Source organism: Hydra vulgaris, chromosome 11 (genome assembly GCF_038396675.1).
Source record: "Hydra vulgaris chromosome 11, alternate assembly HydraT2T_AEP".
NCBI classification, from domain to species: Eukaryota; Metazoa; Cnidaria; class Hydrozoa; order Anthoathecata; family Hydridae; genus Hydra; species Hydra vulgaris.
Genome location: NC_088930.1, coordinates 27,065,001 through 27,080,653, shown reverse-complemented (window position 1 = coordinate 27,080,653; position 15,653 = coordinate 27,065,001). Strand labels below are relative to the sequence as shown.

Here is a 15,653-nt window from a genome sequence, read left to right as displayed (position 1 = left end):
TATCTTTTGCAAAGTTCATCAGACCTACTTGCTCTTTGTGAGATTGATTTGAGTTCAGCTGTCTCATCTTGTGATATTAGTGTTGATGGTTATCTTCCTTTAATTCCTAAAGACTCCAATAGTTACATGTTTGGCCTGGGCATTTACATTTGTAAAAAATCACCCATTTGTTGGGAAACTAGGTTTCAATCCGCCGATTATTCTTTTATGTGCTTTTGTTTAGCACCACTTCACTCTATCGTCTTTCTCTTTGTTCTATATTGCTCTCCTTCATCTTAAGACTGCACTTTTTTGGATATTATTTCTGATAAAATTGACCGAGCCCTCTCTCTTTATCCATCAGTCAATATCGTTGTGGTTGGTGACTTTAATGCTCATCACACTGAATGACTTAGATTGAATTGAATTCAATTAATAATAAATAAAAATAATAAATAAAGACTCTAGTGTCAGTGACTCTGCAGGCGTTAAGACCCACAACTTTTGCCTTTCTCAATCTCTGACTCAAATAGTCAAGTTTTCAACTCGTTTTCCAGACAAACCGAATTATTTACCTTTTCTACTCTGTCTTGTTTCTGATCTAAGTCAAAGCTCAGTTTCTCCACATTCACCCTTTGGTGTTCTGATCACAGTTTGATCCCACTGAAACTATTATTTCATTATTCTTCATCATCAGAATCTTCCTAACATCATACCTCTTACAACTACCTTAAAGCTGACTAGGACCCTTTCCGTGATTTTCTTTGTGGTGGTCCTTGGGTAGAAATCTTTTTTCTTTCTGCTGATAAATGTGCTAATAATGTAACTTCTTGGATTCAGGCTGGTATGGAATCGTCTATTTCCTCGACGATTCCAAGTCAAGCATCACACTTCTCCATGGTTTTCCTCACATTGTGCTGCTGCAATTTCTAATCGAAACCATTACTTCCATATCTATCAGCAAATTAGTTTTCCAGAAAACAGACGTCAGTTTACTATAGCTAGGAACTATTGTAAAAAGGTTTTGTTTAACCCAAAATTCTTCCAATGAAAAATTATTTAACTCATCAAAAACAGAGTACGAAGTAGCACTTAAACAGAACGGTTTTAAATACTTTAACTTAAAGTACAACCCAAAAGATAAGAGACCCTCCAAAAAAAAGGAATATAATTTAGTTTAACCCACCCTACAATAAAGCGTCTCTACTAATGTTGGCAAATTTTGAAATTAATAGATAATTATATATATATATATATATATATATATATATATATATATATATATATATATATATATATATATATATATATATATATATATATATATATAATGATAATAATAATAATAATAATTAGAGATTAAAGTGCCATTATTTACAACAATCACAATAGTGATGAAGTAGTTCAGAAGCACTAAAACAAGTTAGCTATGAGTTTGAAAAAATGTTTATAAAAAGTTCATATTTTTGTCTTTTTTTAAATGTTTCTAAAGAGGTTGAGTTTCGCGTGTTCATAGATAAACCATTCCAAATTCGAGGTGCAGTCATACAAAAAGAATTTGGGCCCAGAGAAGTTTTTTGTTGGCGACGTGTAAGTTGACAACTGTCTAATGATCTAGTATTTTGTTTTGAAGTTCGGACTTCTAGGAGTTCAAATAAATATGCAGGAGATTTAGATAATAAAATTTTATATGTGATAAATGATATCTTATAGATTATTCTTTGATTTATTGGTAACAAATGAAGAAATTTCAGCAGTATTTCTGAGTTTAAATAAATAGGAGAATGGAAAATGATTCGAGATAAGCTATTTTGAATTCGTTGGAGTTTTTTAATATTTTTCTGATAAGTACCAAATAAAAGACTTTTACAATAGTCTAGCTGAGAGTTAACAATGCCACAAGCAATTATATTTGCAGCTTCTTTAGTTAGACATGGACTAATATAGCGAAGTGCATAATATGGTAATTGCATGATTTAATAGTGTTGTTTATGTGCTTGTCCATAGAGAGTGATGAATCTAGGGTGACACCAAGGATTTTTACTGAATTTATCGTAGTTAATATTGTTCCAGAAAAAACAATTTTTGAATCATTTTTATGCTTGCTAATTTGTTTTCTAGATCCAAGTAAAACAGCTTCTGTTTTATTTGGGTCAAGCAGAAGTCCATTTTCTAGAAACCACTTTGTTACTGCATCAGCACACACATTGATTTCATTAATGATATCTATGCCTGGGTTAATGACAGTATAAAGTTGGGTATCATTAGCATATTGATGATGATTAGTACCGAGTTTAGCTATAATATGATATATAGGTGAAACAAACATGGAAAATAGAAATGGATCTAATATATTACTCCTGTTAAACTTGCTATTAGTCTAGATTTTGTTGATCCACTAGAAAAAAAAGATTTTCGAGAGTGCAAGTATGATATCAGCCATTTTAGTGCAATATCTGTGACACCAAATTCAACTTTAATACGGGAAATTAGCAGGCTGTGATTAATTGTATCAAATGCTGAAGATATGTCCAGAGATAGGAGAATTGTGTTTAAAGCGTAATCAATCTTTAGCAGGATGTCATTGCATATCTTTGATAGTGCTGTTTCGGTTGAGTGATTAGATCTAAAACCAGATTGTATAGGTTCGAACTTAATAGATGAAGCTACGTGCGGAAGAAGACGAGATAATGCAAGCGTTTCAAGAATTATGGAAATTGTATTGAGATTTGATATTGGGCGTAGATTTGATAAGTCAAGTTCTGCTAGTCCTGATTTTTAGGAATTGGTGTTATTTGAGCAACTTTATATGAGGCTGGAAAAATTCCAGATTTGAATGAGAGGTCAGCAAGGTGAGCTGTAATTGGACTGAAAAGTTCTGAACAAGATTTAAGGATGTTTGTTGGAATAATATCAAGTGGCGATGTCTTAGGTTTGAGAGCTTTGATTATTTTTGACACTTCTGTAGGTGTGACTGTACCAAATGTTGTTAAAATATTTACCGGGGGATATAACTCTGAGATGAATTTAAATTTTGGGTTTTTTGCAAGGCTTTCCTGGATAGTGTTTTTTATACTTTTAAGTTTGTGTATAAAATATTGATTTATTATATTGCATTTTGCTTCTGGTATTGTGTTTTTCATTTTAGAACTATCTGAATGTAGTAATTTCTTGGCAATATTCCATATTTCTTTCTGATTACCATATGCTGAATTTAGTTTTGCCTTATAATGATTACATCTGGATTCATGACTTGCTGCTGGAGCCCCATGGCATGCAATTCGATATAGTTTTTTATCTGATAAGTTTCCAGTTTTTTTATAACAACGCTCCAGTTAACGACGTCTGACTTTTTTATTCTTTGCATCTGAAGATAACCATTTATCATCATGTTTACCAGGTCTCATTGAATATTTCCGAATTGGTGCTAAATGATCGAGAACAGTTGTTATATTTGCTGTTATTTGTTCAGCATAATCATCCACAATGTTTTCAGGTGATAAGCAACATCGCATTACTTGCAATTCTTTTATAAAGCATGAAAAGTTTAGTTTTCTAAAGTTTCGTTTTGAAAACCAAACAGTTTTACTATTTGAAGGTTGATGATAAAGTGCAACCCGAATCATATAGTTATCTGAAATACCCTCATCAGTTACTTAAATATTGTTGAGTGAAAAGTCATCAGGTCGATTTATTACTAGATCAAGCAAGATGGCTATACCGGTAGTAGATGATATGCGAGTTGGAGATTGAACTTTTTGTATCATGTTGTAGGTCTCTAGAATCTCAGCAAGTCTTGGATTGCAGGTTGTTGGAGTAGTACCTGAGCAGTTAAAGTCACCGCACAGAAGTATTTCTCCAGATAATGTTTGAAGTTCTTCTAGGAGATCAGATAATTCGAAAAAGAAAATACTTGCTGGAATGATTGGATTTGATCGATAAATAGCAATAATATTATATATATATATATATATATATATATATATATATATATATATATATATATATATATATATATATATATATATATATATATATAATATATCTATATGTATATATATATATATATATATATATATATATATATATATATATATATATATATATATATATATATATATATATATAAATAAGTAAGTTTAATTTTGCTGTGAGCATATATTCAGCAAGAGTGCTCGATGAATGATATCAGAGCTATATAATTGAGTAGTAATAAAAGTAGTAAAATTAAAAGTAGTAAAACTCATGTAATTATTTTTATTTAATCTCGTTAAAAAATCAATTATATATATATATATAAATATATATATATATATTTATATATATATATAAATATATATATATATATATATATATATATATATATATATATATATATATATATATATATATATATATATATATATATATAGATTATATATATATTTATATATATATAATATATATTATAAGTTATCAATGATTTTACATAATATGGCTGAAATAAAAGAACCTGCTGCAATACTTGATGTTTCAAGAAAAATTGAGAGCCTCCCTCAACCTTTCAAGAGCATTATAAAATGAAAATTATAATGCATTATAAAATTAGTTTTATAATGTTCTTGAAAGTGGGTCTAAAACTGTTTGGTACGAAGTAATGAGAGTTTACTGTCGATCTGAAAGTATATCTCATTAATGGTAAGTTTGAATTATCTGATGATGGCAAACTCAAATTTAAGAAAATTCTGGTGTTGTGCAAGGTAACAGAAAATAATCAATTTACAAGCCTTGCACTAATAAAAAGTTTTCTACTTAGTCAAATGGGGTTAAGATTTTATTCTTCCTTCTTTAATTTGTGGGTCTCTCAACAAGCTAGATTCTTTACTTCGTAAAGAAAATACAACCTGTTTTAAATAAAAATCAAATACGGTTGAAAAATTCTTTTGGTTTTATTAGTAAAGCAAGTTCATGGGAGATGGAAAAAAACAAGGTTTAAGTTTCATTTAATATTATAAACTTGTATCCATCAATACCGCTAAAGGAAGCCACTTCAATTCTTATAGGCCAATTAAACAATGACAACTTCTTCAAATATTCCACTAAACTTACTATATATGAAACAAGACAACTCATAGAGCTTTGTTTACACCATTTTTATTTCCTGTGGAACAACGAAATCCATGAACTTGAGAATTCTGGTCCTATAGGTTATTCATTCATGGTCGTACTTGCAGAATTATTTTTACAACATCATGAACAAAAGGCTTTCAAAATTGCAATGGCAGTGTATCCTTTTCTTGACCTAAAATCCAATTTAAGATATGTCGACAAAAGCCACGCTAGATTTTCCAACACTCAAGAAGCAGAACAATTCCTAATTATCTTAAACAAACAACACCCTGCGATAAAATATACGATCAAAACATAAAGCGAAAATAGAAGTCGAGACTTCCTCGAGTTAACCATAATAAATAAAAACTGTGTAAACAAAATTGTAGCTCGATAGCTCAGTTGGTTAGAGCGTCAAACGAAAATTTAAAACCCGGACTGTTGTACTATAGAAGTTCAAATCCTGCCACCGCCAACTCAGCGCTTGAGTAGTACTTCAGTACGCAAAAATGTTGGTCATTAACGGACGCTACTTTGGATTAGTCTTAATGATTATTTGTAGCTGTTCCTATACTAAGCCAACAATATCTTCGGATATAAGAACATTGTATAGAAAAATATAGCATGAAATTTCAAATAAATAAAAAAACAAAGGAAAATACGAGTTTAAAGTTTACCGAAAGGAAGCCATGACTAATGTCCAAGTTAAACCTCACTCCAATGATATATTATATAACTAGATGTTTAACTTGCGGGATTTTATTAGACAAAAAATGAAGCCGCTTTTTTTCGTTTACAACAATAGTCCGCCATTTGTAAAAAGGGTGATGTATTCACAAAAAGATGTGTATTCACAAAACTTTCGTAACTCTTGCGTAAGTTACGCAAACCTTACGTTTGTGTTTTTTTTTAACTATTTTGGTTTTCACAAACATTTCACAGCATTTGCGCAATTATAAAGCTGCGCTAGCGTTACGAAAACCTTAAGCACAGACAAAAAATAAGTTTGAGTTGAATTATGTAAACAAACGAAAAATCATTGCTCTGCATTTGCAACTGAACTAGTATTTTAAACTCTTTTTTTACTCTTTTAAAATTTGTATATAATGTTAACATTTTAATAAATTGTTATTAAAAGTACTAATCTAAAGGAACTAGAAATTGATCAATTAGTTGTTAAAAATTTTTAATGATTTATAATGTAGTTTAGTGAATCAATTAAGTACTACCTGTAATAAAATTTAAATACCTACATTAAATTAAATTCTAGTACTTTAAAACATAACTTTTCCACTGATATTATTAATTTAAATAAATTAATATTGGCAGTAAATTCATCTTAAACAAGTATGTATATGTATATTAGAGGTATGACTAAAAATTTTTTTTGGCAATTTTTGGTTTCCCATGCCACTATGAGTGGAGAAATTACATTTTAAAACTGGAAATACCATTTGAAAGTGTTAAATCTTAAAAATGTTCACCCCCCTAAGCTGAAAACTGTTTTCTCCCATCTACACTATGAGTCATAAAAAAACATGCCACTGAACTTTTTACCATAAATTTGTCAAATTTGGTCTGATGCCTAACAAAATTTCAGGTTTTGTTAAGAATTGAATTGCAGAAAAACATTCGTCTGATGGCGACCGAATTCTAAAAACTGACTGTACACGAACACTCCAAACTTCACAACAGAAAAATTGTCTGATTTCTTATATAGAAGTTAAAATTAGTTTAAAAATTCTAGGTTGAGACAATAAAAAAGAATTTAAAAAGTAATATTTTATATTATTCAAGTATTGTTCTAGTTCTCTACTTGAAGAAGACACCATTTTTAAAATTGGTTCACAATGAGCAAAGTAATTGCAATAAGTTCAGTGGCATGTTTTTTTATGACTCATAGTGTATCTATTGTTAGATACAGTACAGTTTAAGGTATCACAGCTTCAGTTTATTGCTGGTGTGATTTTGCTAAATGTATGCATTCTTATTACATAATCTTTCATATTATATATTATATTTGTTATCATCACCTGACTTTTGATATCTTATACACTTCTTTTGATAACCTAAACTCATAAGATTTGTTTATTTGTAGATAATTAAATTTACACTCAAACTATAATTCGACAAGACTATAGTCAAGATGACTAAAAATAGTCTTCCTTCAGATTTGAATAAGAAACTATGGGAACCAAATTTGGTGAGGTTTGAAACAGCCAAGAGTTCAAGAAAGTATGCAAAGATTGTTGACAGTCTTGATCAAATAAACAAAATGCCAACAGAACAGCATATAAAAACTGTGCTTGATGAATATAAGCTATGGCCTGCAATTAAGTTAATAATTTCTGATACAACCTCTGCAAATACAGGAAAATCTGTTGGGGCAGTCACACTACTACAGAAGCATTTTCTTAAGCTTGGATTATACAATCCTCTTTATATTGGATGCCAGCATCATGTTCTTGATACATTACTAAAACATGTGATGAATGATTATTTTGAAGCAGCAACAACCTCACCTAATATCAATTATTGGTTCATTAGCAGAATAACAGAAGAGTACCAGCAACTGAAAGCATCTTTTGACAATTCTGGAGATGCTCTGAAGGAAGAAGAAGAAATTGTTTGGAGAGATGATATGGCTTTCCTTCATCACTTGTTACAGACAGTTTAAGAAAACAAGATCTTCCCTAAAGTAAATTTCAGAACTTTGCCAAATATAAGCAATGCAAGATGGAATAGCCGAGCAATCTATGCTTTGCTAGCTTATATTTTACTTCCAGAATTTAGACAGTCAGCCAAAGGTCAGTCATCTTGTGACTTTATTAGTGGCACGTGGAGTGACACCTGGTTTTCTGGTCAGGTTTATAATCAGGATAACTACAACAATTTGGCAGCCGTTTGCAAAGATCACTCAAAAGCAATAAAGACTTTAAGGACTTTTTGGTCGGTTGAGCCGACTCCAATCCCAACTCAAAGGTCAAACATTTGTGATGAACGTGCAATTAAAGTTCTGCTGGATTTACTTCCATTGTGCAAAAGCATTGAAAAAATTAACATTAAATTTCTAATGACAAATGAACACTAAAACCTGTATGTTTGTATTTCTGATTAAAAAAACCATTTTGTACAACGTATAATTGTATATATTTTTATAAATTTGAATAAGGGGGTGACATTTTTTTAATGTTGACACTTGCCATTGGATTTTTCTTGATCTTTGCATTAAAACTCCACAAAAAATAACATGGGGATAGGGTCTTTGAAAATTGTCATATCCCTAATGTATATATATTTAAATACTATTAAAAAACTAAATATATAAAGTTTAATTAAATACAACCTTTGATTTTTATTGACGATTAAGAAGTTTTATTATTCTGCCTTTTAATAATTTTGAGAGTTACAATTTAAAAATATACTAGTAACAGATAATTTTAAAAAAATTTCAATATAAATATGTAGTTTTAAAATGTTTTAAACGCAGCCAGTAACAGAAAAGCAGGCAGTTACAAAGCTGCAAAAAGCTTTTGCAGAAAACATTCTTGTTTTTGTTCATCTTTTAAATTATACTTTCGACTTTATTTCTCTACAAAAAATATTTTCTTCAAATAAAACAAAAACGTGATTAATGGGGTTTTAGTAATTTAGATTAGATTTAATAAGTTAAATTCAATTAATAGATTAGGACTATATATATATTAAAATCCATATATAATTAACTCAAAATGTTTTATACAAAATAAAATTAATAAAATGCGCTATAGTCTACGATTAGCAAACAAACAGTTTTTTACAAGGACTCTTCTTTCCATACTAAGTTAAGTTTGGTTTGTAAGCCTTCTGTCAGGCTGATCATCTTCTTCATTATCATTATCATTATTAATATCAAACTCAACTAGATCCTCTAAACCTATTGAATTACACAAATTTTCCTGTAAAACACAGATAAAAATTATACTGCAGCACATTGTTGAAGTATACTGTAGCGCTCCACCACTTTTATGTAAACACCTCCAACAGTTCTTATGACATCTGATGCATTGCTCCACTTCACTACGTACTTTTTGGTGAACTTGGTTAAAATAAATTTCATCTGGTAATGCTGGCACACTATATGGAGTTATGATGACAGGTGACAAGCCATATCCAGAGTCACCAAAAAGAAAGCCTGTAGTTGGATCTAACTCTAACGTCTGATCAGAGTAAAATTTGCAAAAATAAATAAATCATGGCATGAACCAGGATACTTAATCATAACGCCTCTAAAGTTACCATCAGGATCAACAACAACTTGACAATTCACAGCAGGATATCCTTTCCTGAAAAACACGTCAAAATATTATAAAAAGGTTAAATAATATAAAAATAAATATCTGAAATTATGTAAATAGTTAAGGTGTGTTGAGTGTGATGTATTATTAAATACTACAAAAAGAGTCTATAATTTGCCCAAATAATATTTATAATGATATTATTAATTTGTATTTGATCTAACTTTTGGAAACACACAACAACGAAAATAAGGAGAAAAAAAAAAAAAATAGATAAAATTGAATAATTTTTACTTGCAAATAAATGCTGGCTTATCATCTCTAGCTCCTTTGATAGGTATCATCCTATCATCAATTGGCCCAAGAAGCCTTTTAACGCCTCATGATTGCTGGTACTTTCGTTTTTCTTTGGTCATCTTCTCATGGCTACCATACCACTTAACAAGGTGATGATAACGTTAAATAAAACACTAACAAAATTCACTAAGTATTCGACTTGTGCTGGATTAGCTAATTTCTAAGGTATCACCTACGATTACATGAAATTAAATGATAGCCAGAAACAAACCTTATTAGTATTTTATTTATATTAAAAAAAAAAAACATAATAATGATTAGTTAATAAAACCAAATAAAATACCATAATTGGATAAAATAAATTTCCCTCTGTACATACGTTTTTTAATATTAAAAGCCAATAAAAAATTTAAATGAGTAATTTTAAAATTGTATTACGTTTCAAAACTGCTAAAACTAATTTCTTACCAATTACATCTTGGAAAGTGCATGTTGCTAAGAGTCTGAGTGATATCAACACTTTTGCTTCTGAATATATTGGGTTATTTCTTGCTGTCAATGGTGAAAAATCATCATGTAGAGTTGTGATGTCATTTCATGTCACTTTTGACAACATTCCATATCATTATAATCATTCAATAAAGCGTAAATATTCCATAAATTTTTAATAAAATGGTATGCTTAGCATTTGTTCGATAAAGACTTTATAAATAAATAATTTAAGAATTAAGTTCCTAAAATATAAATTTTAGGAACTTAATTCTTAAAGTTATTCTAGTTCTAATAGAGTAAAAATTAACATAATTTTTAGAACATGCAAATAAATTCTCATCTTTTATAATTACAATAACAAATACTCAAAATGCATAGATAGAGTATGTAGTTACTACTTCAAGAGACAATAGTTATAAACCAAACGTTTAATTTATAACAATAATAATTAGGTAGTTAGAACCATAGTCTATAGAAATATACCCTGGTCTTGAAGCTATTGTTTTATTCTTTTGTTTTCCGAGTTTTTTAAAAAAGTCACGTGATCAATGTAGTTGCAAAACAAATATCTAAATGGCCAATGCCTTAAGTTACTCTCAACAAATTACTCTAGAAATCTTAGTTGATTTCTTAAAGACCAATGATTTTGAAGAAGAAATTGAAATAGAAATTAAAAACACAGGTTCAGAGGTAAAAATCATATAACAAAAATAAATATAAATCTTGATTTTTTACAGTTTTAAACTGATCAAGTGTGTTAAAATTACTTATGTTAAATTACTTTCTTACGTAATGAGTATTATGTTACTTATCTTTAGATTTCTGACCAATTAAATCAGCTTTGTCTTCAATGTTCAAAGTCATATAAAACTAAAGGAGGTCTCAAAAGACACATACGATCAAAATATATGACCAATGAAGATGAATTTTTTTGTATCAGCATTGAAGATATTGATTCATTAATTGCATATGCCATAAAAAAGATATTAATACATCCTTTTATCCCAATGATTTAACAGAACCTATTAAAAAATATAATTTTGTTGTAACTGATCAGTTTTATGCTGAAACTAAAAAGTGTTTTAAAGAACTTTGTAAGTCTGGTGATGTACAAAGATATTTTTCTAAAATATATGCAGACTTTGTTCTTGGTGCAGAATCCTACTTTTCTGGATTGCAAAAGCCTTGTTGCACTCTTTTTTGCAACCAAATAAGTAGATAAACTAATATCACATTCAAAAAAAGTAAAAGAGTTTGGTAATAAAAAACCCATTCAAATTAACCCAATTACAGAGTCTGAAATGGATGCTTTACAATTTTTAGCTGGTTATGTGGTTTAAAAGTTTAAAAAAATATATAAAAATAGCAAATACTTTAAAAACTATCAATCTCTTATTTTGTAACTAGAAAGTATGCTAACCAATGATATAAAACAAAAGTTAATTGATGTGCAAAACAGAGGAGGATTATCAGCTGTTAACAAAAACATGCAGTATTTATTTATTAAAGTCGAGGAATGTTTTCGAATAAAAATTGGTATTTATAGCCAGTGGCGGATTTACCATATGCGAGGCCATAGGCAAGTTTTCTATTATATTAGTTGAGTTTTTAATTCTTGTGTTCTATTGTGTTTTGGATATTTATTAGAACGTAACGAAGCAAAAAATGCACATAGTTTTAAATGTACATTAAGTATTTTTTTTTATTTTGGATGAAGATGCACTAATAAGACTACTCAAAATGCGATACCATTTGTTTTTTTCGCAGATTTTAGGAGGATCGATTACATTGACTTAAAACTTAACCTTTCTGACTTTTAAAGATGCAAACTCATCAATTAAATCAGAACAGTCCAAGGACCGACTTATTTTATTTTCAATGGAAATTAAAGCTAATGCAGATAAGCGGTCTTGACCCATAGTGGAACGTAAATAGTTTTTTATGAGTTTTAATTTGGAAAATGACCTCTCTGCGCTTGCCACTAAAATAGGGGAAGTGAGTAAAATTCGTAGGGCAATAAATAAATTTGGAAAAATTTCGATTAAAGAATTTGCCGTAATATACTTCAAAATTTCCAGTGCATCTTTCGATTCCGCCAAAGCTTCCATTCTTGAAAATGTATTTTTTTCCGAGTATAACTCTTCTGGATTCACGTCCGATTCTTCTGTACTAGGATTTCTCAGTGATATTTCTAAATTTTTACAATCATTCAACAATTCATTTGCATCTAAACTTCGCATTATTTCGGTACGGGTTAAAAAACCTAATATTTTGTTGTATGAATCAAGCATTTTGAATCTTTCATTTAAGCTTACTAATGCAACATCAATTATTGCATTAAAAAAATCTACTTTATATTTAGACTTTCCATTTAGAGGTGTATCATTTCCTTCATATTCAAAAAAACGTCGTTTTCGGCTAAGCCGCACTTGAGGGAATACTGGCTCAGTACCTAATTTTATAGCTATTTCTTCAGATTTTTTAATAATCGCTTCAAATGATTCATCACTTCTGAATGATTCTAAAAAAATTTTCGTAGTTTCCACCAATTTTATCATAATAGAAATATCTGCCGAGGGATTCTGCATAACTTTACTTACTTTGTTAATTTCAAACAATAAATCATGCCAAATTGTAAGTGAAAGTATAAACTGATATGAGGATATCTCATTTGCAAGACCGTTAGCTTCAGAAACAGCAACTCCAATTGAACTTGAATCTGCAACTTTGTATAAAGCTTCTATAATTTGAACCAAATTATCTTTTACAACTTTTATACTATTTATACGGCTTTCCCAACGCGTATCTGATAATGATTTAACAGTCATTTTACAAACACTTTGCAGTATGTCCCATCGAACGGTGGATGCAGCAAAAAATGTAAAAATTTGTTGAACAGTACCAAAAAAGTTAACTGCAATTGATACTGATTTCGCAGCATCACATACCATTAGATTAAATGTGTGGTTAGCACATGGAACGTAAAGAGCTCTGGGATTTTTTTCTTTGATTAAAACTTGAACCCCTTTGTATTGCCCTCGCATGTTAGCACCATTATCATACGATTGCCCGCGACAATTCATTAGATCCAAATTATACTCAGCTAATAAATTTTAAAAAGTTTCAACTAAACCTGAACCAGTGCTATCAGTTATGTGAAAAAAACCACAAAAAAATTCTTCAATTTGTACTTCTTCCTGATTAATTTTAACGCATCTCAAAAGAATTGAAAGCTGTTCCTTATGACTTACATCAGGAGTGCAATCCATGATAACAGAAAAATATTTTGATGACTGTACAGAAGATACGATAGTTTTCAGTATTCTTCTCGATAGTCCAATTATTTCATTCTGCACATCTTTTCCAAGATAAGTGTCAAAGCATTCTTTATTTTTTATTCGTTTGAGATGCTCTAACAATAACTGGATCAAATTTTGCAATAAGTTCTACTTGTGCCAAGAAGTTTCCATTATTAGGCTGATAAAGTTGCTTACGGTGTCCACGAAAAGGTAATGATCTTTCAGCTAACATTAGCACTATAGCAAAAAGGCGTTCAAGTACCAAGCGCCAATGTTTCTTCTCATTTTCTATCATTCTCTGCAAATTTTGATCAATTGTTGCATTTGATTTTAAATTAACTGACATATTCATCCATTTTTGCATACAGCTAATGTGATCCTGAGATTTATCATGTTGTTTTAAGCTAGAACCTATATTTTTCCAATCTGAATAACCTTCAGTCGACGATAAACATATTTTTCGGGTAGGAAAAATTTTGCAACAAAAGCAAAATACCGAATTATTTTGTATAGAATACACTAGCCAGCTTCTAGAAACTTCTTCACCGTTAGCAAGAACTCTCGTGTAGAAACTAGTATTAAATCTGCGACCCGATTTATCGGCTTTAAAATTTATTTGTTTAACCTGAGTCGGTCCTTTTCTAACAATATCGACTCTTTCTCGTTCATTAAACGAAATAGGCCATAACGCCGGGTCGTCGGAAACAATAACCACATCAGTTATGTTTTGTTGTGCTTCATGCAATTGAGGATTCGAAGCTAAAACAAAATCATTAGAAGCTAACGAAGACTCTTGAGACAAATTCATTTCAAAATCTTTTTCATGGGTGTCCGGTAATAGGACAGCAGAAATTTCAGAATTTGAAACATCAAAAGATAAAGACGCTAAAGATGTTTCAGACTGGTCTGATAAAATATCTACCAACTTTTCTGAAACATCTTGCGAAGTACTAGCACCTGCATCAAAAGTTGTGTTAGTACCTGATGATATGTTAAAAAAACTTGTCACTGGTTTAATTTTCTTTAACATATCTGTATGTTTTTTCTTATTTCTTTTTTTTTTCGGCACCCGAAGCCCATTTTCTTCCAGTGTCTCGATCACGATGAGGATTCATAGTTAAATAACGATGAATATAAATTTAAACTTTTTCTAAAGTTTGATATTTATTTATAAATATATAATATAATTTATATAATATTAATATAAAAGCGAATAATAAGAAGAATAGCCAAGGAAAGAGCAGAAGTCGTCAATATAAAATGTATAATCAGAAGAATAACCAGGAGAAAAGCAAAAATCGTCAATATTAAAATCGCATAAATTACTAAAAACACCAAAAAAGAACGTCTGAACTATAAGAATTATAATTTAGAAGTGAAATGGAAAACAAATAATCTCTATTTTTACATCATTCATTACTTACATTATACCAAAAATTTGTAACTCGCACACTATCATAACACAACATTTTTTATACCAACAACAATCATACTATAGCTATAGCAATATAACAAACTATAACAAACGAGAAACTAAAAACAAAATTGTTGTCAGGAAAAATAAAAAGATCGTTAATGAAGACATTAAAGTGCTCACAGAAACAAAAATGACATAGCGACGTCAAACAAATATCATACTACAGAAACCACAAATCTTTTCAATATAAAACCAAAAACGTACCAGGATTTTGTATATTAAAATGTACATAAAGAACTCAACTCATAAAATGCATAAAGACTCAAAGTTAGAAGGAAGGAACAAGCGTCCTCATGAAAACATTAATGTAAAATAATAAAAATAGTATGTAAATGTGATAAATTAGTAAAAGAAAAATCAGTCTTTGTTGTAAGTTCTGTAACGTCGAGTCTAATCAAAAGCCAGCGTAAGGAGTCAATATAAAAGCCACAACAATAATAAGGGAAGTGCCAGTCGTAAATCAAAGAACCCAAGATGGCTTTAACAGCAATGCAAGGAGAGTCTCCAACTTTAGACTTCACCAACTCACCAAGGATATTCCCAGGGAGGGGGCAGCCCCGCTTATGGGACTATTGTCAATAACTGTTAGCAAATGGAGCCATACTTCATCGAATCCACAATGGATAAAACACCTATACATGGAATAAACACTGATCTATGGCTCAAAGAGAAACCGCTACAACAAATACCCGGAACCAGCATAACATCCCATCACTGCTCAGATTATGTCTTGTGCAACAGTAA

At 30.0% G+C, this 15,653-nt stretch overlaps 3 protein-coding genes and 1 long non-coding RNA gene across 4 annotated transcripts; all 4 read right to left on the bottom strand.

Moving 5' to 3' along the window:
* Positions 1 to 1,406: 1,406 nt before the first annotated feature.
* Positions 1,407 to 1,952, bottom strand: LOC136086953 (uncharacterized). The gene has a single exon (XM_065809454.1). The coding sequence runs from the start codon at positions 1,950 to 1,952 to the stop codon at positions 1,407 to 1,409; it is 546 nt and encodes a 181-aa protein (XP_065665526.1).
* Positions 1,953 to 8,832: 6,880 nt separating this feature from the next.
* Positions 8,833 to 10,255, bottom strand: LOC136087225 (uncharacterized). Its single transcript, XR_010641644.1, has 3 exons — positions 10,110 to 10,255; positions 9,639 to 9,873; positions 8,833 to 9,392 (listed from the first exon to the last, which is right to left on the bottom strand). It is a non-coding gene; the product is annotated as an uncharacterized LOC136087225 (long non-coding RNA).
* Positions 10,256 to 11,926: 1,671 nt separating this feature from the next.
* Positions 11,927 to 13,216, bottom strand: LOC136086952 (zinc finger MYM-type protein 1-like). The gene has a single exon (XM_065809453.1). The coding sequence runs from the start codon at positions 13,214 to 13,216 to the stop codon at positions 11,927 to 11,929; it is 1,290 nt and encodes a 429-aa protein (XP_065665525.1).
* A 304-nt stretch (positions 13,217 to 13,520) lies between these two features.
* LOC136086951 (zinc finger MYM-type protein 5-like) lies at positions 13,521 to 14,462 on the bottom strand. Its single transcript, XM_065809452.1, has one exon. The coding sequence runs from the start codon at positions 14,460 to 14,462 to the stop codon at positions 13,521 to 13,523; it is 942 nt and encodes a 313-aa protein (XP_065665524.1).
* Between the last annotated feature and the right edge of the window lie 1,191 nt (positions 14,463 to 15,653).